Source organism: Phacochoerus africanus, chromosome 6 (genome assembly GCF_016906955.1).
Source record: "Phacochoerus africanus isolate WHEZ1 chromosome 6, ROS_Pafr_v1, whole genome shotgun sequence".
In the NCBI taxonomy this organism is placed as follows: domain Eukaryota; kingdom Metazoa; phylum Chordata; class Mammalia; order Artiodactyla; family Suidae; genus Phacochoerus; species Phacochoerus africanus.
In genome coordinates this window covers 105,316,639-105,343,740 of record NC_062549.1, presented here as the reverse complement: position 1 = coordinate 105,343,740, position 27,102 = coordinate 105,316,639, and the positions used below count along the sequence as shown (strand labels likewise).

Here is a 27,102-nt window from a genome sequence, read left to right as displayed (position 1 = left end):
ATCCTTCCTTTCATCCTTGGCGACGATGCCCAGCTGGGATTTGGCCTTAATTTAGAAACCACTGGGACTCCAGAGTCACTACCCTTAATGATATCTTTTGTTGGCTACTTCAGCCAAGAGGTCAGGACGTAATAGGTGAAGGAAGGGACTTGCTCTTCCTCAGAGAGATCCCCATGGGATCGAACCCGCAACCTCCTGGTTCCTAGTTGGATTCATTAACCACTGAGCCACGACGAGAACTCCAGGAAGTCGGCCTTTTAACCTTCTCTACGAGCTGGAAATAAAGGTTCGAATCTTTGGTGTCCAATTCTCCAGAAAGAAACCTTTTTCCTCATACTGATACAAAGATCGAGTAGGTGATTAATGCGAAATCATTCCATTCAGGACCATATTTACTTTTGTGAAACTCTTCTCCAACCCAAGACAAAGGTATTGCTGGATCATTTTATATTTATTGAAAAATAGTCCAGTCAGCAGATGAGAAAAAGTGATCCCCCCTTTTTTTTTGCAAGACACATTTGTTTCTTTATGATATATCTCAAAAAGTCATTCTTACCCAGTTTCTTGGCAAGCTTGGCTTCTTTCTTGGCATCCACCATCACAAAGCCTATGTCTTTATGTTCCAGGACCTGGGCCACAAGCTGAAGGGAAAGACAAGTGGGAGGGTAAGTGAGTCAAGGGCAGAAAGATGGTAGAAAATGCCAGGGAATATTATTTTGATATGTTGACAAGAAGATTTTCCTCCATACTTCCTGTTACTCTGTGACCAAGTCAAGTAGCAATGTAGGGATTCTGTGCTTTTGCTCCCAAGAGAAGGATGCTTCAGCAGAATTCTGAGAACCAAGGAGAGGAAATGTGAGGACCAGACCTTAGACGTGAGCTTCAGAAGACTATATCCATTGTCACATACCCTTCTCTGCCCTCAGGGTAAATAAAATTTGACTTGGGAAAGAGGAGAATCAAAAAGCAGAGTACTCAAACCCGTAGAAACCCAAAAAGGAGCCTGAAGCCCATCTCCTGCCACCAAATGAACCTGGGGTGCAGTGGGAACACAAGAGATGCCAGGTAGGCAGAGGGACCTTAGGATAAAGAAGACCTGGGTCCTCAATACCAAGCATAGCCCTCAAGTCCCTTCACCCCATGGGCTTGAGAGGAAGAATGCCCATTGAGTGAATCTGGTAAAAAAGATCTGAGATGGCCTCTAAGGTTTTCCTGCTTGCACCTGAGAGGAAGAACTAGCAGAGAACCTGAAGTGGAACCATACTCCAAAGGTGAAGAGGATGGAGCCTCCGGTGGACAGATGGCCGAAGACTCCCCTGGTTGGACACCAGCAAAGATGATGACACTAAGCTCAAGACTGTCAAGGTGTTAAGCTTCCTGAAACTTAGATGTGAGGAAGTAGGGAGATCCTCAGTTGACTGGGATCTAATTCTTACCACCTATTAAAATAAGAAATAGCGAGGAGAAGCTACCAGAGAGATAACAAAAAATGTAATTGTAGGTTAACTGCAGTTGTACGAAACTTCCCTAATGGCTCATGACGTTGAACATGTTTTCATGTACTAATTTGCCATCTGTATGTTCTCTTCCATGAAATGCCTGTTCATTGTCTTTTGTCTATTTTCTAAATTTTTTGATAGTTGAATTTTGAGAGCTCTTTAAATATTAGTCCTTTGTTGGGTATGTGATTTACAAATATTTGCTCCCACTCTGTAGCTTATCTTTTTATCCTTCTAATAGGGTCTTTCATAGAACAAAAGTTAAAGTATTTTAAAAAATGGCCACACCCGTGGCATATGGAAGGTCCTGGGGCCAGGGATTGAATCTGCACTGATGCCACACATGCAGGAATGCCATATCCTTTACCCCACTGCACTGGGCCAGGGATCAAACCTGTGCCTCAACAGTGACCTGAGCTACTGCAGTCAGATTTTTAACCTGCTGCACCATGCTGAGAACTCCCAAATTTTTAAATTTTGAAACAAGTTATATTTGTTAGTTTTTCCACTTATGAATTGTGCTTTTAGTGTTAAGTCTAAGAACTCTTTGCCTAACCCTGTATCCTGAAATTTTTTTTTTTGTAAAAGTTTTATGGTCTTAATTTTACCATCATGATCTTCAAGTCCATGATCTACCTTGAGGGTTGTGTATGTGTGTTTATGTGTTTGTGTTTTAGCTAATGGGTGTCCAGATAGACCAGCATTTGTTGAAAGGGCCTCTCTCCTGCTTTTTCACCTTTGCCAAAGATCAGTTGACATAATTATATGGGTCAATTTCTGCTTTCTCCTTTCTATCCTTCAATCAGTACCACCTAGTCTTGATGACAGTAGCTCTATCCTGAAGGTGAGTAGACTACCTCTTCCTTTGCAATTCTTCTTTTTTGAAATTGCTTTAGCGATTGTAGTTCCTTTTATTTCCATCTAAACTTGAGAATAATCTTGTCTTTAGTTACAAAACAATCTTAGAAGGAATTTGATAGACATTGCATTGGATCCTTACATCTACTTATTAACTTGGGGATAATTGACATATTTACTATGTTTTCTTCCAGTTCATGAACATGATATGTCTCTTCAAATATTTAAATCTTTGATTTCTTTCATCGGCATTGTGTGGTTTTTGCATACAAGTCTTGTGCCCGTTTTGTTAGAGTTATACCTAAGTATCTAAATTTTTTGAATAATTATAAATACTATCATATTTTTAATTCTGGTGTCCATGTATTTATGGTCAGTATATAAATCTATAATTCATTTTTATATGTTTATCTTGTGTCTTGTAACCTTGCTGATAGGAATTTGCTTATTTTTCCTTTAATTCTTTTTTCTCCTTTCATTCTATTGGGTTTTGCGTCACACATTTTGCAGTTATATTCTTTGGTGCATATACCTTTAGGGTTCTTTTGTTTTCTTGGTGGTTTGACCCTGGACTTATTTGGCTCTACAACTTGTGCTATAAATCCCTCTACCTTCTCTTCTATGGTTTCTTCTCTCATGTCTTTCTTCATTCCTATATCTTCCTTCAAGTTTCCCAGCAGCTGTGGCTCCTCTCTTGGATTTTTCACTCCTGCTGTAACTTCTCTGAGGGTTTTCTTTGCTTATTCATTCTTCCCTCCTTGGCCTTCTCAGTGCTCCCTTATCTCTTTCTTCCTCTCTGGTTCCTAAGCCTCTAAGGTGAAGGATATTGGGCAGAAGCACAGAGAGCCACTCCGTGGAATGCCTCTAGTGACTGGGGGTGGAGGGGCAGATAACCAATGCCCCCACCCCCCACCCCTCTGGCACTCTTCTCTTCTTTCTTGGATTTTGGCTGACACTAGGGAAGGCTGAGGACAAAAGATATCATCACCAATGTTTTTGTTATGACTCATCTTGAGCGTTCCTGTAATGCTTAGACAGACCTGTCTTTCTGCACGGTCACTCGGCTCTAGTCTCTTGCATTCAGTTTATTAGGCAAGGTTATTTTTGAATGAATTTCCTGGTTTTCAGTGTAAGCCACTCTGTCCTATTTAGTGCAATCAAAATGTTAACTTGAACGCCCCCTTTCTATCGTTCAAAATTAAGGGTGATGCGATCTGATGGCTTTGTGATATTAATACGTTTCCCTACTCCTAGAGCATGAGCCTCTAATAAGAATCACCTGTACACTAGTCAAAGTGGGGCTTCCACTTCTGGGCCTCAGCATCAGAATGTAGAGGAGAGGACAGCGGTGGAGCTCAGGAATGTACATTTTCATAAACCACACTACCACACCCCATGATTCTGACACAGCAGATCCTGTACCCTGCTCTGGAAAGCACTGCTACAAATGGTTGCCAGTTCATCCAAAAACAAAGTGGCATAATGCTTCCAACTGTGACCCATGGGCCCATGCTCAGCCCTGTTGGCCCCTCCACCTTATGTGTAGGAGAGAAATATTAAAAATAGTAAGAATGCTAGAGATTAACTCTGAGAATTAAACAGAATTTAAACTCGGACCTCTCCTAGACATAACGCCATCATATTTTATTGGTTTTTAGGTAGATGCAAATGTGTGCCTTTCCTAGGCTTGTAAAGCATGACCTTCTCGTTCCCTTATTGATTATTTCTGTGTGACATTGGAAGATAGATGAGTAGAAGGTGGTCTCTCAGACAAACTCAGTTCTCTTTTTCTGTTTAACTCGGCATAGTCAACGACTGTCCTGGGTACAATGGATAGACAGAGCTGGCTGTCACAGATGGGCCAGGAACCCGGGCTAGCTGAGACCTGCCCACCTCCTCCTTGGCACTCTTAGGCACAATCCCTGCAGAGTCTTGTCACTCACGCCTCCCACCCTGATTAGGCCCAAAGCCTGCCCACTTGAGCTGTGTCATCACTTCCATCAGCCCTAGCAAGCACCCTTCTTGGGCCTCAGCCAAGGGTGACCAGGGTTGGCAGCCACCCAAGAGAGAGCAGTGAGACTGGGTTCAGGAGGAAAGGCTGTGGTGAAAGACTGGGGCCTTCTGGGCTGACTCCTAGCATGACCAGTTCCCCCCAGGACTGGGAGCCCCTGCTGGGCTGATGGGGTGGACCAGACATTGTTTGCCTCTCCCACTTGACCTGATCTGCATCTTTGCTCTGGTCCTAGATTCCCAGCTCACATTTTCCTTTCTCTGCTCTCCTACACCCCTGTCTCACTGAGCTCTCTCAGGTTGCTGCCAGCCTGGCCTTGGCTGCAAAGCCCAACTCCAGACTCATCTTTCACTCCTGCATCCTTTCTGTGAATTCCAGTAGCCTATTAGAGGGACACAGTGCTCTGGCACCTATTTTGCAATCATTAGAGTTCTGTATTATACATCTTTCTTCCCTAAGGAGAAAAAGCCCATTTCATGCTTCTTTTTTATCTCCTATAGTTCCTTGGAGATACTCAGCATACTTTGGGTAAATGGATGGACTGACCCAAGTACTTCATTAGTTTAAGAGACTTTTGAGCCAAAGGGGGAAGAGGCAATTGTCATAAATGACAGTAATTAAAAATTACAAATATGAGGAGGAGGAAAGCAGAGTCAATATATCTCTCAAGTTCCCGGAAATCTAGAATACTCTTTTCAGATTAGCCTCCAATTTTCTCTTATTGACTTATAATCTTTCCCCTGCTGGTTTTGTTTGTTTGGATGGTTGGTTGGTTACTTCTCGGAGGGTCTTGCCTCTTTTCAATCCTAGAGTAGAGGGTTGTCTCTTATCAGCAGTTATGTGGAGCCCCTAGGGATTCGTTTATTCTTTCCAGAAACATTAGGATATGCTCGGACCATTACTGATTTTGTTGAGTACAAAAATGATTTTATCTAAAAAATTATATTAAATAATATGCATAACTCAATAGTAAAAAAAGTGGGTGTTTATAGTATGCTCTTTCTCTTTTTTAATACTGTATTATCTAGGCATTTATCGTATCATTGTTACCTCTGTAATGAGGGGGTCCAAGCAGATCTCATCTTCAAGTGAATTAATGATCCAAGGATAGTATGTGCTAGTGGTCAAGAGTGTATGGACTGACATCAGAAACCTGGGTTCCTGACTTGGTCTAAGAGCTATGGCTCTGCTGTAAAATATGCACGATGTCAATATCTACTCATAAGACAATTTTGATGAAGATTAAATGAGATAATGCAGGTAAAGTTCTTGACATCCAATAAGTGCTAATAAATGCTATATTTTCTTCTTACTATTATGATAGCTGGATAGGGTTCTGAGCCTTGTGGCAATTCAAAGATACGAAAGCCGAATATACTGGGATGGAAAAAGACAATAACTGTTAATTGAAGGCCTACTGTAATCAAGGTTCCAGGCTAAGCAAAAGTATGTAAGACACATTCCAGAGCCAAGGACCTTGTGATTTCATTAAGGAGGAAGCTAATGAAAAATGCATGGTAGGTGCTAAAGGACTCGGACAGAAGGGCTGTAGAGACAGAGAGAAAGCTCGTGGGCAGAAGGTCAGATCGTACAGAGCTTATCAGCAGGCTCTAGTAAGGAGTGTGATTTAACTTGCATGCACGCAGGATGAAATCCCAGATCGCTAACCCAGCCAACCAGGTCCTGCACGGTTTGGCCCATCTGCCTCTCCAGCCTCATCTTGGGCCACTCTGCCTCTTAACACACTCTCTTTAGTTCCTCCAAACAGCAAGCTCTTTCCCGCATCAGGAGGTCTTTACACAGCATCTCCTCATTCAGCTGTGCTCCCAAAGCCTAGGCAGAGACAGGGCTGCAGTTGCCTGCAGGGACGCCTGTTCTATGCACACAAAGACACTCAGCATGCTCTGCTTCTGTGCAGGCCCTTCCCTCTTTCTAGAAGATCCTTCCCTCCATTCAGTGCCAACTCCTGTCTACCCTTGAGGTTGAGGTTACACATAAAGGTCAGGCATTTCCTGACTCCCCGTCTGCCCTGGGTGCCCTTTCTACAGGTTCCAAAGTGCCCTGTGCTTTCCCGTCACAAGCCTTTCTCAGGTTGTAAGTACACATCCACGTATACGACCATTTGTCTATCAGTTACCCATGTGAGGGCCTGTAAGTTCCACGTCCCTGTCTGTTTTTCTCTACATACCATCTTGAGCACTGACTATAGCATCTAAGCAGAAGACAGCTCAAAAAAAAAGTTAGGGGAGGCCAGCTAGACCTTGAAAGAGGAGCAGTGTTTGGAGGGACAGAGGACAGCAGCAAGGGCATCCCAGGAAGAAAAAATGGCATAAATAGGTGCAGGATGAATGAATGTAAGAGAAGGGTTTGCCATTCGGGAACAGAGGCCTCTTTAGAGGAGCTGAAAGGAGTAGTGTGTTTAAGGCATGTCAGAAAATGAGTGTGAGGAGTTCCCGCCATGCTGAGGTGGGTTAAAGATCTGACTGCATTGGCCTGAGGCACTGCTGAGGCACTGCTTCAGTCTTTGGCTCAGTGCAGTGGATTAAGGATCCAGCATTGCCACAGCTCTGGTGTAGGTCACAGCTGCAACTCAGATTCAACCCCTGGCCTAGGAACTTTCATACGCCGTGTGTGTGACCATACAAAAAAAAAAAAAGAAAAAAGAAAAAAAGTAAAGAAAAAGAGTGTGAAGGACTTTGAACATTCAAGCTGGCAGTTCCAGTTGGGAGACATTTGAGTAGGAAAACAATATGGCTAATCTGAGTTTGGGGAGAGCTGATCTGAGGGGTAGGCCAGACAGATAGAAAGGAAAGTGGAAAAGAAGGTGACCAGTTGGGAGGCTGATGCCGCAGTGTGAGTGGGAGGTCACTGGTCTTCAGCTAAGGCAGTAGATGAAGGAACTTATGAGGTGACATCATAGGTTGAGAAACAGTCAGACCTTCAAACAATGTCATGACTTTGGAGAGCCATGGGGTGGGGGAAGGGCTAAGGACAGGAGGAGGCAAGATGCTTCTGGGCTCCCCAGCCTGGGAACAGAGGTGTCAGGAGGGCAAGCCAGAACCAGGAGCGAGCGCCTCAGCTTGGATTTAGATGCAGAGAGTTCATGGCAATGGAAATGCAGCCAAGAGCCAGAGGTGCCAACCTAGAGCTTGGGGAAGTGGTCCCCAAGGCACTGTGCAAGGTGAGGGCGTGAGGAGAGTGTACGAGAAAACCCTAGGGTCAGGGATGGGCTGCTCCAGGAGGCCCGAAAAGGAGGCTGCCTGGAGGCAGAGAGGACTGGAGGGGAATATACTGTCATGATTCCAAAGTCATGAGAAGGGAGAAGCTTGAGAATGAGCAGGTGGTCGGATCAAATATTTCAGGGAGTCATGGAGGTGGGACCACTGTGAGGTCTCTCCTTTCAAGATGGTAAGTCATGAGTGACCTTCAGAGAGGAGCTGGGACAGAAGCCAAAGCCCCAAGAGTGAGGCCAATGAGTGGGGCAGCAGGGACATGCTAGAGCAGGTGTGGGTCACTTGGTCAGGAAGTTTGCCGTGAAAGGAGGGGGAGACTAACAGCAGTGTTGGGAGCATGTTCCCTGGGCTGCATGACAGTCCCCGGGCCTCGGAGGACAGCGCACACGAGATGCACTATGTGTCTGTGTATGGTCTCCAAGTCCCGTCCCTCTGTAGGACTTGTCAGCCCTAATCTGGAGGGACAAGAAGGCTGCGTTTGTACCACTTCTCAAGAATGGTCTTCATGGAGGAGAAAGACTAAGTTGCTTCAGGGTCGGGGGCAGGTGCGGATGGCAGAAAGGGAGGGCTTACTTACCAAGAGCCGAGAGGGGGTGACTTTTGCAGGGTCAAGAATCCGAAAAAAATCAAGGGCTGAGGAGCCGGGGGGGGGGAATGTCACGGATCATTGCTCCAAGTGAATGTCCCTTGGGCCGGTCATTAAAAATACCCTGGCTGCAATCCTGCCTTCTCCACAGAAGCCAGGAGCCAAATGGCTCTTTTCACCCACTGTCCCTGACACCATTTGGCCACATGTCAAACAGCTCAACCACTGTGTGTGTCCTCCCCTGGAACCGAAGAGCTGACGTTCATCTCCGGTAATCTCCTGTCACTTTCCGCCGCCCTCAGATGAGGCCTGGGCTATGTATAGCTGGGGGCTTGGCACATGATGTGTCCACACAGGAGACAGGCAAGGGAATGGAATGGAACAGCTATTTTATGAGATTCAAGTGAACACTGGGGCCTCCAGGGGCTGGATTAGGTGGCCTCTGAAAAACCCTTGAGGGAAAGGGTTGATTGTTTTTATTGGCACTTTGGGGCCATCACCTTGGCCAAAGCCAAGGAGGAGACTCGGAGGTCAACGCTGTGTGCTCTTTCCATTTGGCCACTTTAAGAGACAGTATAACAAAAATAGCCTCTATTGGGTATTTACTAGATTTAAGATACTGCTCCAACACCTTCCATGAATTATCCTATTGAATCTCCACACAACCCATGTAAAATAGGAGTTTTGAGATGAGGAAATAGAGGCACAGAGAGGTTAACCAACTTGCCCAGAGCCACACAGCTGGGACTCCAACCCTGACACTCTGGCTCCAGCGCCTAAGCTCTCGTCCATTACATCCCACTCCCTTCACCTGGGCCTCGGAGGGACCTGGTCCAAATCCTGGCTCTGCTGCAGCTATGAGACTCTGGGCAGGTCACACTTCTCTGATCTCAATTTTCTAATCTGAAAAAAAAAATGAGATCTAATTCCTGCGGAGAAACACATATACATGTGCTTATGAATATTTGTATATTCACTGCAGGGGAACCCTGTTACACTAAGCTGATGGTTCTTGAACCCGAGCCTGAGTCAGCATTACCTGGAGGGAAGCCTTGTACAAATGCAGGTTGCTGGGTCCAGCCCAGTATTCCTAATTCAGCAGGCCTAGGATGGGACCCAAGAACCTGCATATCTGACACCATCTCAGGAGATGCTCACGCTGCTGGTCTCAGGCCCACACACTGGAACCATCCACTCCAGAACCATCTCACACATACAAGCACAGGCTCCCTGGGCAGCATTTTTTGATGTCCCAATGACTGAATGAGGGAGGCTTTTCCTGGAAGCCAAGGTTTTCTGTTTTTTTCATACTAAAAACATTGTTTCAATGTTGTTGTTGTTGTTATTTGTTTTGGGGGGGTGGGGTTTTTTTGTTTTTGTTTTTTGGTCTTTTTTTAGAGCCCACACCATAAGGAAGTTTCCAGGCTAGGGGTCAGATCAGGGCTGCAGCTGCCGGGCTACACCACAGTGACATGGGATCCCAGCCCGCATTTAGGACCCACATTTAGCTCATGACAATGCCGGATCCTTAACCCACTGAGTGAGGCCAGGGATCGAACCCGAATTCTATCCTCATGGATACTAGTTGAGCTCGTTACCACTAAGCCATGACCGGGACTCCTCAATGGGATTTTTGAAAAAATGGATTTGAGTGACCTGGAACTAGACCATGACTTTTCCAGTTTTTCTCAGCAGCGTTCTGTCTCCAAGAGCTTGTGAAAATGCAGTCTGGCAGCCCAAATGCTGATGCCCTCTGACAGCCCCCTCCCAGGCCCTGGAAAGCGTCCCACAAAGTACCTACCACACTCCTGCAGCCAGTGAGAGCTCATCCCTCCCTCCCTTCCTTCTTGCCTTCTTCCCTCCCTCCCTCTCTTCTTTTCTTTCTTTCTTTGGCTGCACCTACAACATGTGGAAGTTCCCAGGCCAGGGATCGAACCTGTGCCACAGCAGAGACATGCCACATCCTTAACCTGCTGGACTGCAAGGGAACTCTGAGACCATCCCATTTCTTTTTCTTTCTTTCTTTTTTTTTTTTTTTTTTTTTTTTGTCTGTACCTGCAGCATGTAGAATTTCCTGGGCCAGGGATTGAACCTGAGCTGCAGCTGGGACCCAAGCCACAGCAGTGACTATGCCAGATCCTTAACCTCCTGAACCACAGAGAACTCTGAGATCATCTATTCTAACTAACTGTTCCATAGGTTGGTGCACCTCATTTAAAAAAAAAAAAAAAAAAACAAGCAGAGGGAAGAAGGAAGGGCTGCAGCTGATGGAGATTCTTTCAAAATGTGCAATGCGGCAGTCAGGGCTCTGCCTCTCTCTCCCACAGCACACATTAAAAGGCAGAAGAGAAACCTTGGCTGAACTTTACAAAATGTCTGACAAGTATTTCTTCTGATAACATCTGCTAATGACAACAAATACCGCAGAGAACTAGTCTGAGAGCTGGCGTTTTCGACGTGCCTTCACATACACGATAAATTCAAAACCGGTCCATTCCTGAGCCCCAGACCTGGGTCACTCGCTTTACACCCAGCCCTCTGTTCTTTTTTTTTTTTTTTTTCCCTCTGTTCTCTTTAGAGGAACCTTGGGACGAGGGGATTGCGGTTTTTTCTGCAAAGGAAGGGGCTCGGCCTTGAGGAGCTCAGCCGCCTGCCTGCCTGCGGTCTGGCCAGTGCGAGGACTCAGCCCCAGGCGTCTCACGCCTAAGTGTGCGCTTCCCAGGTGGCCGGGCCATCGTGTGCGCTGCTGTTTGTGGCTTGTGTTCACTTGTCCCTTTGGGTTCGGGAAATGCTGTCAGTTTCTTCATAAGGAAGCCGTGTGTGGGGTCAGGCTAAGCAATGGCTTGGGGTGCTGAGCTGGGGCTGTGTAAGGGAGGCAGGTGAGCATGGGAGGGGGTGCCTGCTGGCCCATCTCCCTGCCCCCGCACACAACAGATGGCGAGGAGAGGCCTGCCTGGCTTGGGGTGCCGGGCAGCAGGCGGGCGCTCCTGGAACAGGCTCCCTGGGCACTGAGAAGTGGCTCTGGTCTGCCCAGCCCATCGCACTGCAAGATGGCACGCTGGCCCTTTTCCTGCGTGTCTGTCCAAACAAAAATAGCTTATCTGGATAAAACCACATCCAGTCAATGGAAGAAAGGACCTCAGAGGCTTCGTTGTACAGACGCAGTACTTTGTGGAGACTTTTTTGATGGAACTGGTCCTTTTTTTTTTTTTCTTTTTGAAACAAGTCCTATTTTTATGTATTTTTTTTTAAACTGAAGTATAGTTGATTCACAATGTGTTAGTTTAGGTGTGCAGCACACTGATTTAGTTATGCGTGTGTGTTTGTGTGTGTGTGTGTATTCTTTTCAAGATTCTTTGGAATAAGTGATTTTAGATGCTAAGGCTGAGCTGATAATTATATGGAAATACTCTAGTCCAACCAGTGAAGCTCAGACTGCCAGAGAGTAGGGCCGCTGCTTCTAAAGAAAAATCTTGTGATTCTGAACAGATTTATTTTTATTTTACTGCTGTACACTGCAATAGTCCTTACCATAGTTTTAGCATAGTGGCTTTCGTGCTCTCTCCTATCTCTATTTAAAAATTAACTTTTGGGAGTTCCCATCATGGTGCAGCAGAAACAAATCTGACTAGGAACCATGAGGTTGCCGGTTTGATCCCTGGCCTCACTCAGTGGACTAAGGATCCAGCGTTGCCATGAGCTGTGGTGTAGGTCGCACACACAGCTCAGATCTGGCATTGCTGTGGCTCTGGCATAGGCTGGCAGCTACAGCTCTGATTCGACCCCTAGCCTGAGAACCTCCATATGCCGCGGGTGTGGCCCTCAAGAAAAGACAAAAGACAAAATTAAAATTAACTTTTGGAGGAGGTCTAACTTGGGAATACAAAGACTACATGTCCTATTTGGGCTCAAGTATTTTTGAGGGCTTTTGGGGGTGGGAGTAGGGTGGGAGTAGGGAGAAGAGATGTTTCTGATGATCGAAAAACTTCTGAGTCAACAGTTTACTTGCCATTTTGTAAAATCTGTTTCCCTGTTAATATGGAAGAAAGACTTGAACTATAATCGGCTCCATCCATGCTCTTACTATAGCATCTGTCTTTTCACCATCTCACCCCAGTCTCTTGTTTTATTACTGAGAAGTGCCAGCAAACATGCATCAAATAGTTCAGTGGCACACGGGCTCCAAGGAGAAGTATGATTTAAGAGTGAGCCTGAGTGTCCATCTTCTGAGAGCAGTTGGCTCTACATGGGGACTTATTCTCAAAGCCAAACCAAAATAAGCCTGACCTCATCTGGGTTGCCAGAGAGTGGCAGGTGCAGGTCTGGAGAATGCCATCTTTGGGCAGTGAGCAGTTGGAAGAAATACCTGAATCCTGTGTGTGTTGCTATTCTCTGCCCAGTGTTCCCACATCATCCCATCTGTAGATTCACTTGACTCCAGAAGCTTCATTTTGCCGCCTTCTCTTGGGGTTTGGAAATGCAACCACTGGGACATGTGCCAGTGCTAAATGGGTTTGAAGGCAGTGTCAGCCTTACCAGGCCTGGAGTTTTATGCCCATGCTGGGTATGTATTTTGGACTGAGAGTCCCATGTTTAAAACAATCTTTTTTATTCATATTCCAGCAGGATTAAGGAAGGATAACAAATAGTTCCCTGAATCTGACAGATTCAGTTTACTTTTTCACACTTCCCATCAGTTCTTATTGAAAAATTGATTTAATTTAAACAAGATATCAAGGAGAAACACATTTCCAATATAGACAATGTATCTATAATTCCTTGCCCTTTTCTTTTCTCGACATCCATCCACCCAACAAACACTTACTAAACTCCACGTATGTGCTAAGCATTAGTCCCTTTACTCACACTGGTCTCTTGGTTTAACACTTAGTCCAGCTGTGAAGTTAAACATTGCTCAAGTGTGGGTGAAAATCCAGAATTCACACCAGAGGCCCTTGTCCTTTAATAAACTTACAAGCAGGAAGCAAAGCGGCTCAGCTGTTCCTTGGTATAATGGAAGGAACCCGATGTTTGGATCCAAACAGATGTGCGTTCAAATCCTGCTTCATGCTCTGCACTTGATAGCTTTGTGACTTTGGGCAATTTCTACTCAACTCTATGGAAACATTTCTTTGTGCATAATGTAAGACTATGTTGTAAGGACTCAACAGAATGACATATGTAAAGTACCCACACTGGACATGTTTCATGGTAAGTTCATAGTAAGTGCTCTTTCCCTATTCCTCCTCCCTCTTCTATTGATTTAGCATTCATTCAACAAACACTGCTGAGAGCCCACTGTGAGTCAGACACTGACCTAGATACTGGGGGACGGCAACGAAGGGAACAAAGTCTTTGCCTCCGAGGGGTTTACACACAAGGGGCTGAGCAGTGTCGGACAGTATGCAATATGCCAACCATGTGCTGGGGAGGAAAAGAGAGTAAAGTGGAAGGAATAAGGGGATGCTCATGGTGTGACTTGTACAGCTAGCTGGTCAGGGAGATCACGTCTTTCATAAGGTGGCGCAGACCTAAAGGAAGTGAGTTCTTATCATCGACACCAGAAGAATGACTCCTTAGTTAACAGGGACCATGTCAGCTGCATTTTCTAAGTCAGTGCATGAACATGCGGCAAATAAATGAAAGATTGTCTCCTTGGGTGTTCAGAAGACTTAGTTCCACATTCTAAAATACTTACCAGTCTGCTCTAGGAGCTTTCCCATGATTTCCAGTTAAATATGCTAGTATCTTAGTGTCCCATATTCCTATACCCCCAGGGTTCTCAGATGTGTCATCTCTTGTGAAGAAAAGGGCAGTGTGACATGGTGGCCAAACAGATTCTTTTCCTCTCTTTCTGAATAAATCCTGGACCCTTACCTAAGATTCCTTACAAAGGCACCTTCTGATTTGGCCCTGGAATTCCACTGGAAGCCTCTCAAGCTTCCTCCCCTTCTTAGGAGGTCCCAAGTATCAATCACTGTTGAGTGAGGGCCCCAGGGAGAAGGCTGGGAGGCCCTGCTGAGTCCCAGAGCAGACCTGAATCTGCAGCACCCAAACCAACTTCACATCCCAGCAGTTCCCCAACTCCGAGGCATGGGGAACGGGTCAGTTGTCATTCAGGAGGGTCAACAAGCCAAAGGTCAAGCAGGTGCACCTGATTCTGGTCACCTGGAAAATGTCTCCAACCCAAGAGACCAGCACAGTGCTTTGCAGACCTTAACTTGCCTCTGAATGACCTCATGATCCTGTTTAAACAGAACACGCACCCAGGTGATACCAGTGCCGCTGAAGTGGTCTGGGGTCCACATTTTGAGCATCAGGCCTCGAGGGGTCCACAAACGTGGCTGCACATCAGAATCACCCAGGGGGTTTTTAAAAGCTGTAGCACTCGCATATCGTCCCGTATCCTGCTCCCCCCTCCCATGACCAATTACATCAGTGTCTAGGGGGATAAGACTCAGGATAGGTATTTTCTTAAAATGCCTCAGGTGACTCCCACGTGCAGCCAAGGTTGAGAACTACCGCAACTGGCCAAGAATGTGGGCCGCCTATCCAGTGAACAGGTGAAGGGAATGAGCATTCGATAAGCACCAGCTGTATTGCAGGCACTCTGCTTTCTACACAGATTAATTTCCTAAATAGTCACCAACATCATAAAGTCATAACACCTGACACTTGGAGAGCTGCTATTCTTACAAACTTGTATTCACCTGCTTTCCTTTAATTCACTTACTTCACGGAGGTAGAAAGCACACAGTTGATTTTTTGAGGTGAGTGAAAGGCATGCATATTTGTGACTCGCCCGGGATCAGATAGTGAGTAGAAGGAGGGAAGTTCCGTTCCCCTGACCTGCAGCGGTCTGCTTTCCCCAAGCTCTGCGACCTCATCTGACGCAGGATACACGAGGCTGGCCGAGCACAAGAGTCATGTCAGTGACACTGGGCACATGGCAGGGTCTGAAGAGGCTGCAGTCACCCCACCAAAGATAGTCTCACTGACACACACAGATCGATTAGGAGACTGAGACCTGAGTAGGGAAGGGCACTCCATCTGTCGGAGGCCTTGGCAGACAGAGCAGTGGCAGCAGAACCCAGAGGCCTCAATGGAGGACTGGGATTCTGGTTCTGCCACAGATGATGGACGCAGCCCCTTCCTCCCCTCTCGGGTCTAATGGGCAACATGTGCTGCAATCACCATCTAAAAAAAATTTTTTTCCCCCTTTTAGGGCCTCACCCATGGCATATGGAGGTCCCCAGGCTAGGCGTCTAATCAGAGCTGTAGCTGCCAGCCTACATCACAGCCACAGGAACACCAGATCCGAGCCGTGTCTGCAATGTACACCACAGCTCACAGCAACGCTGGATCCTTAACCCACTGAGCGAGGCCAGGGATTGAACCCGCAACCTCATGGCTCCTAGTTGGATTCGTTCATCACTGAGCCATGACGGGAACTCCAGAACTTTTTTTTTTTGGTATCATCTAAAAGTTATTGAGAAATAACCAGCTCCCCAGCACTGGAAAACTGGGCTATAATAATGACTCTTCCTGCCAGCAGACAGACCATTTCCAATAGTTTTTAGGTAGTAATCTTGCCATTTAATATCCAAGCAGGCTTGGGAGAGAACCTCTGGGCAGGTCGTGTGTGGGGCGGCAGCAGCTTTCTTGTGGTGAGCTAAATGGGACCTCTTCAAGCAGGAAAAGCAAAAGGTCCCACAGAGGGGACACTGTGAAGCACCCTGGGCGTCCCGAGAAACTATAGGAACAGCTGGTCAACCTGGAGGGCCACTCCCAGGATGACGTGGCTAGTTCTGTGCCAGGACCCAAGGTTGCCCGCCAGTCCCAGGGACTAGTCCATCCTAAACAAATGAGCCGATTTTTACTGTTCATAGCATGGAAAGCACTGCGTATCCAGCATCCATTCAGTGACTCATCCATTCATTCATTCATTCATGCTAGGTTTACAGAGTGTCTGCTAAGAGCAATGGATATTTGATGAATGACTATTTCTTTTTAGGGATTCACAATAAGTATTTTCCTGTTCTAAAACATTCACTAACTTGCCTGAGACACTCCCCCATAGGGTCTCCTCATCTAGTCCGTGTCCATTGTTCACAGGTTGTGTGTTTATCGCTCCCACAGGACGCACACACAGTGCGCGGCCTCAGCTGGAGGTGAATGTGATCCCGAGAGCTGGGAGGTTCCAACTCTGAGGGGCCCACACGCCCCCTTTCTCCTTTCCTTCCAGAGCTGCTTACGGGGTCATGAAATTCAAGCACGAAGCTTGCCAGGGAAAACTTGATCTTTTCCTTCCTCCTTCCTCAGTTGGAATGTTGCTTTCCTGGAGGGGCAGTGGTGCCAAGGAAAGGAGATGGGCTTTGGACTCGGGGATAAGACCTGTGCAGAGGTGGGAGGGGAAGACGAGGAAGTAGATGGTTCCCCACCCCTGGCCTAGGTGTTCGGGGGGACGATGACACCAAGTCCAGCGAGCGCAGAAACTCACGGTGTGGATGCCATCTGCACAGCCAGCGCAGGTTCCTTCTGACACCAGGGCATCCTCTGCCACATCATCATTTGTGTTTTTGACTTCTAAACCATTTGGTTTTTTGTCTTTGTCCGTATTAACTTGATTCCATCTTTTTTTTTCACTCCCCCTCTTACCAAATTTGCTTTGAATTTAGTTGCCCTCAGGAGGCTTCCAGTTTAGGGAGGAGAACGCCAACGTATGTCTCCAAGGAGAGAAAGAGTGAGTTCGAAGGAGGCTGAAGGAAACGGAGGAATTTCTCAACGGGCGGGAGGCTGCAGCATGAGTGAAAACATGGAAGGGGCCTCATTTAAGAACTGGTGTGGGAGTTCCCATTGTGGCTCAGTGGTTAACAAATCCGACTAGGAACCATGAGGTTGCAGGTTCGATCCCTGGCCTCGTTCAGTGGGTTAAGGATCTGGCGTTGCCACAAGCTGTGGTGCAGGTCATAGACGTGGCTCGGATCCAGCGTTGCTGTGGCTCTGGTGTAGGCCGGCAGCTACAGCTCTGATTTGACCCCTAGCCTGGGAACCTCCATATGCTGCGGGTGCAGCCCTAAAAAGACCACAAAACAAAACAAAACAAAACAAAAAACACCGGTGTGGATGAGGTGGTTGAATGTATCAGACTCAGGCTCCGCGAAGCCCTGGCCATCAGAGGGAGCGGGTCTGCGGTCAGGAAAAGCCACTCCACCTCTCTGGGCGCAGCTGGCTGTGAATAAGCAACAGGGTATCCCATCACCGGTCCTAAGGTCTCTGAAAGTGGCCCTGGGGTCCTCAGTCTCTAAAAGGGCGGGGTTCGACTGGGCCGTACCCAAAATCTCCACTGAAAGGGGGTGCGGGCTAAAAGGATCCAGCATTTGTCCAATACCTTCTGTGTGCTGGAAGCTGAGGTCTGGCTGTGCCGCCTCACGGAATTCTCCTACCAGCACTGTCATCTCCACGTCACCTGAATGCAGAGACCTCTTTGGGAATGGAACCCAAGTCTCTCTGATTCGGAAGCCCGTGTTAGAGCACACCATTTCAACCCCAGAGGGATTGGTGATGTTGGAGGGCTTTCTCTGGCAATATTTATAGAACACGGTGGGTGCAGTGCTTGCACTGCCATTTCAGGAGGAAGGTGGAGGCAGGCACAAAGGAGCCAGGAGGAATCTGATTCATTGCTCAGATCCTCCTCTTGTGTCTGAGTCCTGTGGGGCTAATAGGACTTGACCCCTGGGGTATGACTCACTTTGGTGATTTGGCTGAAGCTGGAGGAAACAGCACATAAAGTTGCAACTCCCCTTATAATCTCAGTTGACACTTCAATAGAAAAAAATGAGGAAAAGTCATAGGAAAATGAGAAAAATGTAAATGGAAAATAATTGTATGGCCTTAACCAAGGCACACAGAAGTTCCCGGGCCAGGGATTGAATCCAAGCTGCAGCTGTGACCTACAGCACAGGTCAGGGATCGAACCCACATCTCCACAGCAAACCAAGCGGCTGCTGTCAGGTTCTTAACCCACTGTGCCGTGGGGAAATCCTAAATAATTTTATGAAAAAAATTCAATCTAGCTGGAAATCAAAGAATGTTCACTTAAACAACAATACAACTATAAATAGACAAAAAATGTTAAACCCTGGAATTGTGTCAGTATCCAAAAATAGAGAAATTATTTTTAAAATATGTGTGATCATACAGTGGAATACTATACCAGCATTAACATTATGTGAGTCAAGAATATAAAACTTTTTAGTGACATAGGAAGCCTCACAATATTCTTAAATGGAAAAAGCGGGAAACAAAACTGTAAAAATGGTACAAACCTAACTGGAAAATGTGTATTTACGAATAGAAAAAAATACTGGAAAAAAATGTATTTATTTTGGAGTGGCAGTTCTTTTTTTAAATTTTTTAAAATTATAGTTGATTTACAATGAGCCAAGTTCTGCTGTACAGCAAAGTGACCCAGTCATACCTCTATATACATTCTTTTTCTCATAGTATTTCCCATCATGGTCTATCCCAAGAGATTGGATGTAGTTCCCTGTGCTGTGCAGTAGGACCGCAATGCCCATCCATTCTAAATGTAATAGCTTATATCTACTAACCCCAAATTCCCAGTCCCCCCTACCCCTTAGCAACCACAAGTCTGTTCTCTGTGTCTGTGAGTCTGTTTCTGTTTTGTAGGTAGGCTCATTTGTGCCATATTTTAGATTCCACATATAAGTGATACCATGTGGTATTTGTCTTTCTCTTTCTGAGTTACTTCACTTAGTATGAGAGGAAGTAACAGCTGTATGGCTAATCAGCTTGCATCTATGTTGCTGCAAATGGCATTATTTCCTTCTTTTTTCTGGCTGAGTAGTATTCCATTGTGTATATGTATGGGTGGTAGTTCTTATTGACTACTTTTCCTTTTTTCCACATAGTCTAATGTTTCTAAATGAGTGTGTGCTGTTTTGCGGATGAAGGGCTCAACCAAGAATCAGGATTACCAGTTGTGTGAATCACATCCCTATAAGGCCACATCAGTGACATGAGGGGATCAGAACAATCTAGTGGGTTCTCAAGGCTCTTTTGAGCTCTAACATTTTATGCATTCATTCAACAAGCATTTACAAAGCATCTGTATAGAACTCTGTACAATGCGCCAACCCCGGGGCCCCCTCAGCCAAAACAGAAAGCAAAGTTTGAGTCTGATGCATCCCGGTGACATATTTGGGGATATTTCTGCCTAAGCTTCTAGTGGCTTCACATTCTCCTCTTTCTCCTCTTCCCCTTATCAAACCTACTCTCACATAGAACACAAGCTCGACCTGATGGAGGTATAAATGATTGGCCGCATCTTAACAGATGACCTCCGCCAGAGGGGTTGGACTAGGGAGGGATAAAATCTTTACCCAAAGGAATAAGGCCCTTGTGGCCAAAGTTTAGAAGAAGCTAGCGGGGTGGGAAAAGAGTTCTCAGAGCTGTCAGAATCTTAGCTCTTGGGGTTCCAGCCCCTGCCGGGGCTTGTGTGCCTAGTAAATTCTACTCACTTTCACAAACCAGTTCTTCCTCATCGCCCCTTCTGCATCCTTCCCAGAGAGCGGGAGCTCCCTCTGTCCTCTGCACTCCCAGAGGACCTCTCGTTGCCCTACTGTCACAGTGACCCCATCGCGTGGTGGCTTTTCATTTGGATTTCATTGTAATTTCCACCTTAGACCGTGAGCCACCCGAGCGCCTCATGTTCCCCGTATCTACAGCAGGCACCCCAAGGCCCACTGTGGAGTGACAGCTGTGTGACTGATGGATGGATTTTTATCAGACTGGGATGGCCTTTATGTGACGAGTTATGAATTTCTAATTCCTAATCATCTAGCCCCTAAAAATGCTCAAGGTTTTTCAACCTGGGCGTGGCAGTTCATCATTGGAGAGGGAGATTAATTTAATCAGCATGTGTAAAATGAACTACAACAGAATACAATAGAAAAGAACAACAAAATGGAAGACGAAAGAATTTTTTCCCCCAAGCATTCCCCAAATAATATATGTTGTCCTGTGAAACTTTTGTTTCACTTCTGTGCTGATCTGTGTATACTCGGTCATGGTGAGGTGTGGCTAAAAGCAGGGGAAGCCACCTTCCTAAACTTTTTTTTTTTTTTTTTTGCTTTTTAGGGCTGCACCTGAGGCATATGGGGGTTCCCAGGTTAGGGGTCGAATGGGAGCTACAGCTGCTGGCCTATGCCACAGCCACAGCAACATAGGATCCAAGCCTCATCTGTGACCTACACCACAGCTCACGGCAACACCAGATCCTTAACCTGCTGAGCGTGGCCAAAGATCGAACCCAAATCACCTTCCTAAACTATTCAGACGACAGGAGCCCAGCTCTACTGTGCTGTCTGCCCAGGGCTGAGTTTTCACTGCCTCCTAGACATCCACTGGGCACTGCCTCCTCCCCTCCTTCTATACCAAACAGACACAACCCTGTAACTGGCAGAATATTTTTCTTAGTGTAGGTTTGAGACCAGAGAATTAAGACAATAGCGGTTTTTTTGACCAGGAACAAAATGTAGAGGCTCTCATCCACCCTCCCATCATTCACGGGATTCCCGGAACCATTTTTGTTCTGGATTCTGTGGAACAGCCTGCTGCTGACCGGTATCTCCGCAAAGCCCCCCACCCCCACCCTCATGGAGGGAACCCAATGGCCAGGGTTGGGATGTTTGCAGGAGCAGTGGCCCAGGGTCTGTGCTTCTCAGCCTTGTGGGTGGTACAGCTGCATCACCAGGCCAGGCCCACAGGCTGAGTGCTCTATTTAAGGAAGATTCTGGAAACCCTCTTGAACAGGGTATCAGCAGCTCCTTGTACCTTGTCTCATTCGATGCGAGCAGTAACGCCGTGTAGGGGCCAAGGCTGCTTTCACCTGCACTAGTCAAGTGACCTTGGCCTCCCTGTGCCTCAGTGTCCCCTTCTATAAAATGGATAGAGTAACTGTACCTAATTCAGAGAGATACTGTAAGGATCAAACCAGCTACCACATGCAAAGCACTTAGAACAATCTCTGCACACAGCAAGCATTCAATAAATGGTAACTATTATTATTTAATCATCTCATAAGCCTGTATGATAGTTATTATTTTTTCCAGACTTAAAAGGAGCTTCAGCGAAATTAAGGAACTTGCCCTCTGTCGTGTATCTGGAAGAGGCAAAGCCAGAACATAAAGCCCGATCTCCTGACTCCAAGTTCTGTGATCTCTTTCCTCCAGTGACTGAGCAGCCTAGCGGGCATCAGACTGTCACCTGTGCTGAACTTCCACCTCGTCAGTCTCTGCTGGGCGCTCTGGGATCAAAGGTGCCTGGAGCGATGGTGAGCCCAGGGCAGAGCCCCTTCTCAGGATTTTGATTGGGAATAAGAATTCTCTTTGAGGGAGATAGATTCTTGGGGAGTTGTGTGTGTGTGTGTGTGTGTGTGTGTGTGTGTATTTGACAGCGAACCAGAAATGGGGGTCAGTGCTTGCACTGGCATTCTCTTTGAGTTCTAGGCTAAGTGGACACTGATGAGCATACATGGTAGAACCTTATGCCTTTGATTAACTTTTCATAAAAAGGTCTATAATTGGGCAGGGCAGTTTGCAATGGAGTTGATAACGTGATTGAGGGTTTCATGGGCAGAACAGCAGCTGTGCTGCATGTCCTGGTTTTTCCAGCCTGCAATTTTCCCGTATATATAGTACAAAGGCCTAGTAACTGTCTCTGCTTCCTCTTCGCTTATAACCCCCAGAGGGAACTGAGCTTCCACATCCAGGCCCCAGGATGGAGCCTGAGGAAAAAGATGATGGCAGTGGAGAGATTTTAAAAAATACTAAGTTTTTTGTCCATCAGAGCAGAGCTCTCTGTAATGCCCACCCTGCTGTATATAAATCCTCTGAAAAGAGGTGTGTGTATGACGATCAGGAGACACAGGATTCTGCAGTGCTTTTTATTTTTTATTTTTTGGCATGCAGAAGTTCCCGAACCCAAGCCACAGCAGTGACAATGCCAAATCCTTAACCTCTAGCCCACCAGGGAGCACCTTCGATGCTTCTCACATTATCAAGAACATTTTGACGGGTTTGCGATGGCATTCCTGGATTTTGTTACAGTCAATTTTTTGAGAATTAAAATCCCCATGGGTTTTATATGGTAATTCTGTTCATCAAAATATTTGATTGTAACATTATGTTGCTTATTTCTCCATAAAACTGGAAAAAAAGAAAGAAAGAAAAGGGGCATTTGATTAAGCTGAGCTTTCTGGCTGTGCTGGTTAATAAATTGCTGTAATTCTCCAACAGTCCTTCTCATAGATTTGTGCCTGGGCTGAGCTGGGCATGGGAACGATAAGGGATCTTGGTGCCTACTAGAATTCTTGGCACTGACAGGTGCTCCTGAGTGTAAGCGATCTGAAACTGTCCAGGAGGAGCCACAGGAGGAGTCCCTGGGGCACTCACACAGGATTAGAGAACAAGCCACAGTGCCAGGTTTATAGCCAGGCCATGCCATGCAGACAGAATAAGAACTGGCTGCAGCATCTTCCCTGAGCTCACACCAAGAACTTTCTTAGAAAAAAAAAAAAAAAAAAATCCCTGTTAGTGAAGGTATAGCTCAAATCTTCCCACATCTACCCTGTGTGACATTGACCGAAACTGAGTCACAGGAGAGGAGCATGGCTTCCTGATATTCCTCATCTGACCCGTGAGAGAGGCAAGGTCAAATGCCTCCTGCTTCCCCAGGAGCGTGGGAAGTCTTACAGGCGCAAAGAGTAAGGACTTAGCACGGCAGAACAAACCCCAAGCATGACCCCGAATGTCATCTCAGGCGGGCTTTTAAACTAAAGCTTTACCATTCTCTGAGAAAAGGAGTAGCTGGCACTCTTGCCCTTGAGAAATCCAGAGGACCCTCTGAGGACAGACGTCACATCTTTGCAGATTGTGCATCGCGCGGCCCATTCAGCCAAGAGTCTGAACCCACCCCTGGTTTTCACACATCGCCGCTTTGCAACAAGATCTTCAGATGTGCATGCGACCGAAAGGGGGGCAAGACTTCAGGAGAGATCCTCGGCGCCCCGCGTCCCAACCACTTGCCGCCTCCTGCCCACGTGGACCCCGTGCTCCGCGCCCCCCCCCCCCCGCCCCCGCAACTCACCTCCAGCACAATTTCTTTCAGCTGGAACTGCTTCTGCGAGACTTTATCCGAAGTCACGGGCTCGTGGTAGTAGAGGCAGAGCAAGTCGTATTTCTTCAAAACCTGCTTGAAGTTCTTCTCGGTCAGACTGACCACGCGGTCCTTGCCGTCATAGGTGGGGAATTTCAGCCCCTCCTCCGCCCCGCAGGAGGACAGCAGGTAGACCCCCAGCACAAGCAGGTGCGTTCTCTTCATCTGGGCAAAGTGTTGTTCTTCTTCCCCCGAAACACTGCGTGCAGGAGAGAGGACCTGAGAGCCCTTGGGAGCAGAGAAGCCACTGCGGTCTCTCTCCTCGGCCCTGCCTGGGTCGGAGAACCCCGCCCCGGTCACCTCCTCCGGTGGAGAAGTGTAATCGCGGGCTCGGGAGGAGCGAGCGCAGGCTCTCACACATGCGTGCGGAGCAAGAGCCAGGCTGGACCGCCAAGCCCCAGATACCTCGCATAGCTCTGCCCAGCCCCAGGGCTCATCAGGAACTCCATTTTTAGGATGCAGTTGTTTCAGGCTAAAAATAAATCAGGCAATGAATAAAAAAGTTAGATATGGCACCGCTGAGGGATTCGCTGATAGAGTTTGTCAGGCTGATGGAGAGGGAGGAGGCAGGAGGCAGGCAGGGTGCCCATAAAACGAGGAGGCCGGGAAGGTCAGAGGAGAGAAATGAACTCAGAGGGAGGAGGGGAAAGGGAGGGGAGGGAGAGATGGGACTGAGGGACCAGGAAGCTGTGCAGAGGCTTGGGTGTACAGGGGCCACTCAGATGCTACTGAATCAGTGCATTACCACAGGGAGCTATCTCAGCCTGTCCAGGCCTGGCAGGCTGCTCATCCCCTACCCCTCACTGCTGACATGGGGACCAGACAGACCCCCAGGTGGACTTGACATTCTGCCCCTGCCTTTCCCTGGCTGGCTGCTGTGCCGTCACTGGGCGAGGGCTACAGGGACACTCTTTCTCCATGGGAAGAGCTCCAGAGGCCCCAGCCCACCTGGGGTCACCATTCCTCTCCTTCCACCCCTGCCCACAACTGAACACCGCTGACACCAGATCCTGTGCCCAGCTTAAAATTAAATGAAAAGTCAGCAGTCTTGCTCAGAAACCCCCTTCGGTTTTGCGCTCTTACCCCTGCATCTGTCTTGTCTTAACATTAGCACCCAATGTACCATTTTTACCCCTTTTCCTCTTCATTAGAGACAGACTGCTGTAGAGCGTCCAGAAGTTGGACAGATCTGAGTTCAAATCTAAGCTCTGCCTCGTAGCAGCTGAATGGACATTGGAGCGTCACCCCCTCTCTTTGATTCTCAGGTCCCCCCATCCGTGTAAAATGGGGATAATTACAACTATATTGTGAGGTTTGGAACATAGAGATGGAAAAGTGTGGTGCAAAGCAGTTACCAAACGCGGCCACTATTATGGTTACTTCATTCTTCTTGGAGATGGTGGAACAGGGGTTATTATACTTACTTGTCAGTTTCTAATAGTGAGGGTTTGCAAACTCTTTTCTATGCATTTTCTTCTTGAATCCAGCAGACAATCAGGGCACATGTGACTAGGGTTCATTGCATGGGGGGTTCAGCACCTCATCAGAGATCATGTTACTAACTGCCCTGTGCTCCTGGCTGCTTTCACTCGGATGGGGCAGTACCCCCACAGATGCCCTGTTTTGTTCTTAAGTGGTCCCACCTGTTCTGGTTAAACAGTCTTTCCACTCTTTAGAGCAGTCGATGGCTGTCATGATTCGGGCCAAGATTTTGTCTTTCTTTGGTTAGAAAATTAGCTTTGGAAATAGCAAGGATACTGTCCTGCACAAACTTGGCAGGGGACAGAAGGAAAAAAAGACGTTCGGTGGCCCACGTGAGTGAGACCAATCCCCTCTACAGCCAGAGGGCCTGATGCTGAGAGTCAAGCTGATGGGCACTATCTTCAGGGTACATTCGTGTCCAGGAAGCCAGGACCTGGGGGACCCTCTCATTGAAACCTATGGCAGCATTCACTTCTTTCTGATGGTAAATTCTCCAGGCTTTTAAAGATGGAGCCAAGAATAGCCCTTCTAAGATGTGGTTGGCTTTTTGAGTCATTGGCCGACACTGGAGATGAGGTCTCTGCTTTCTTTAGAACATTTAGGGGGAAAAAGATCTCCAAGTGTAACAATGGATGTCTTGGCTTTTCCAGGTCAGCTTCTTAAAACTGTTCCCAGTTGTCCCAATCTCATTGGATTATCTTTATTTAGAATTTGCTCCACTTTGCATAATATATGCTTTTTTTTAATGTTACCAAAAAAAAAAAAATTTGGAGATGTTTAAAATCTGCGTCTTTGAATTTCCCAGTGACTTGCAACGGATGAAAAATACCAGGGCAAAGGGATAATTAAAAAAAAAAAATCAGTCTAGCCATCAGATTTGGCTTATGACCAGCTGTGTATGAATGGGAAAAAAAGCCCCAGTGTAGAAAGTTCCTGTCCCTAAGTCCCGGCTCTATTGGGGGCCTCAAAGCCCAGCCCTGAGGACAGCACGGCCACTGACACATGTTGGGGTGATCAGATTTCCCACTGTCCACCCACACCCAGAGGTGGGGGCCTAAATGTGTGCCCCGCTCTTGGTTAGGTTTGCCTCATCTACTTTTTATGTCCCAGCCATTTTTTTTCTGGCTGCAATTTATTGTTTTTGTTTTTCCTTTGCTTACGTCTTGCTCACCAACTGTAATGTATTTGTTTTGTAAACAAGGGATTCTTCTGATTTTTCTTTCTTGCTTGCCTTTTTTTTTTCTTTTCTTTTCTTTTTAGTGCCACACCCATGGCATATGGAAATTCCCGAGCTAGGGATCAAATCGGAGCTGCAGCTGCAGCTGGCCTGTACCACAGCCACAGTAATTCGGTAGCCGCATCTTCGACCTACACCATAGCTCATGGCAATGCTGGGTCCTTAACCCACTGAGCGAGGCCAGGGATCAAAACCGAGTCTTCATGGGTGCTATTTGGGTTTGTTAACTGCTGAGCCACACTGGAACTCCTCTTCTGCTATTTCTAAGTCAACTTGGCATCCAGTCAGTCAGCTTCTCATGCCGGTTTTAGCAGCTTCCCAAGTCAGGGTGTCACCTACACACACCTAGATTATGGAATTGTGCTGAAGTGTGTGTGTATCTTTGTGTCCTTAGCAGGTATTTTTTTTGGTCTTCATTTTTATTTTTAAATTTTTTAAAATTTTTATTTATTTATTTATTTATTTTTTGTCTTTTTGCCTTTTCTAGGGCCGCCTCCGCAGCATATGGAGGTTCCCAGGCTAGGGGTCTAATCAGAGCTGTAGCCGCCGGTCTACGCCACAGCCACAGCAATGTGGCATCCAAGCCGCATCTGTGACCTACACCACAGCTCACGGCAATGCCGAATCCTCAACCCACTGGGCAAGGGCAGGGATTGAACCCACAACCTCATGGTTCCTAGTCAGGTTCGTTAACCACTGACCCACAACGGGAACTCCTAAATTTTTTTGTTTTTATTGAAATGTAGTTGCTTTATAATGTGTTAGTTTCGGGTGTACAGTAAAGTGATCCAGTTATAGATACATATATAAAAATATATATATATTCTTTTTTTACATTCTCTTCCATTATAGGTTATTACAAGATATTGAGTATGGTTCCCTGTGCTGTACAGTAGGTTCTTGTTGGTGATCTATTTTCTATGTAGTAGTGCGTGTAGTTTGCTTCCACATTCCTG

At 46.7% G+C, this 27,102-nt stretch overlaps 1 protein-coding gene across 1 annotated transcript in view; it reads right to left on the bottom strand.

Annotated features, from left to right (window-relative positions):
• CASQ2 (calsequestrin 2) overlaps window positions 1-23,839 on the bottom strand; it is a 65,741-nt gene extending 41,902 nt beyond the window's left edge. Inside the window, exons 1-2 of the mRNA XM_047784927.1 lie at window positions 23,359-23,839; window positions 557-641 (exon numbers count right to left, since the gene is read on the bottom strand). Of these exons, the coding sequence (XP_047640883.1) occupies window positions 557-641; window positions 23,359-23,592 (319 nt within the window). The 5' untranslated portion in view covers window positions 23,593-23,839. The remainder of the gene's footprint in view (window positions 1-556; window positions 642-23,358) is intronic.
• Between the last annotated feature and the right edge of the window lie 3,263 nt (window positions 23,840-27,102).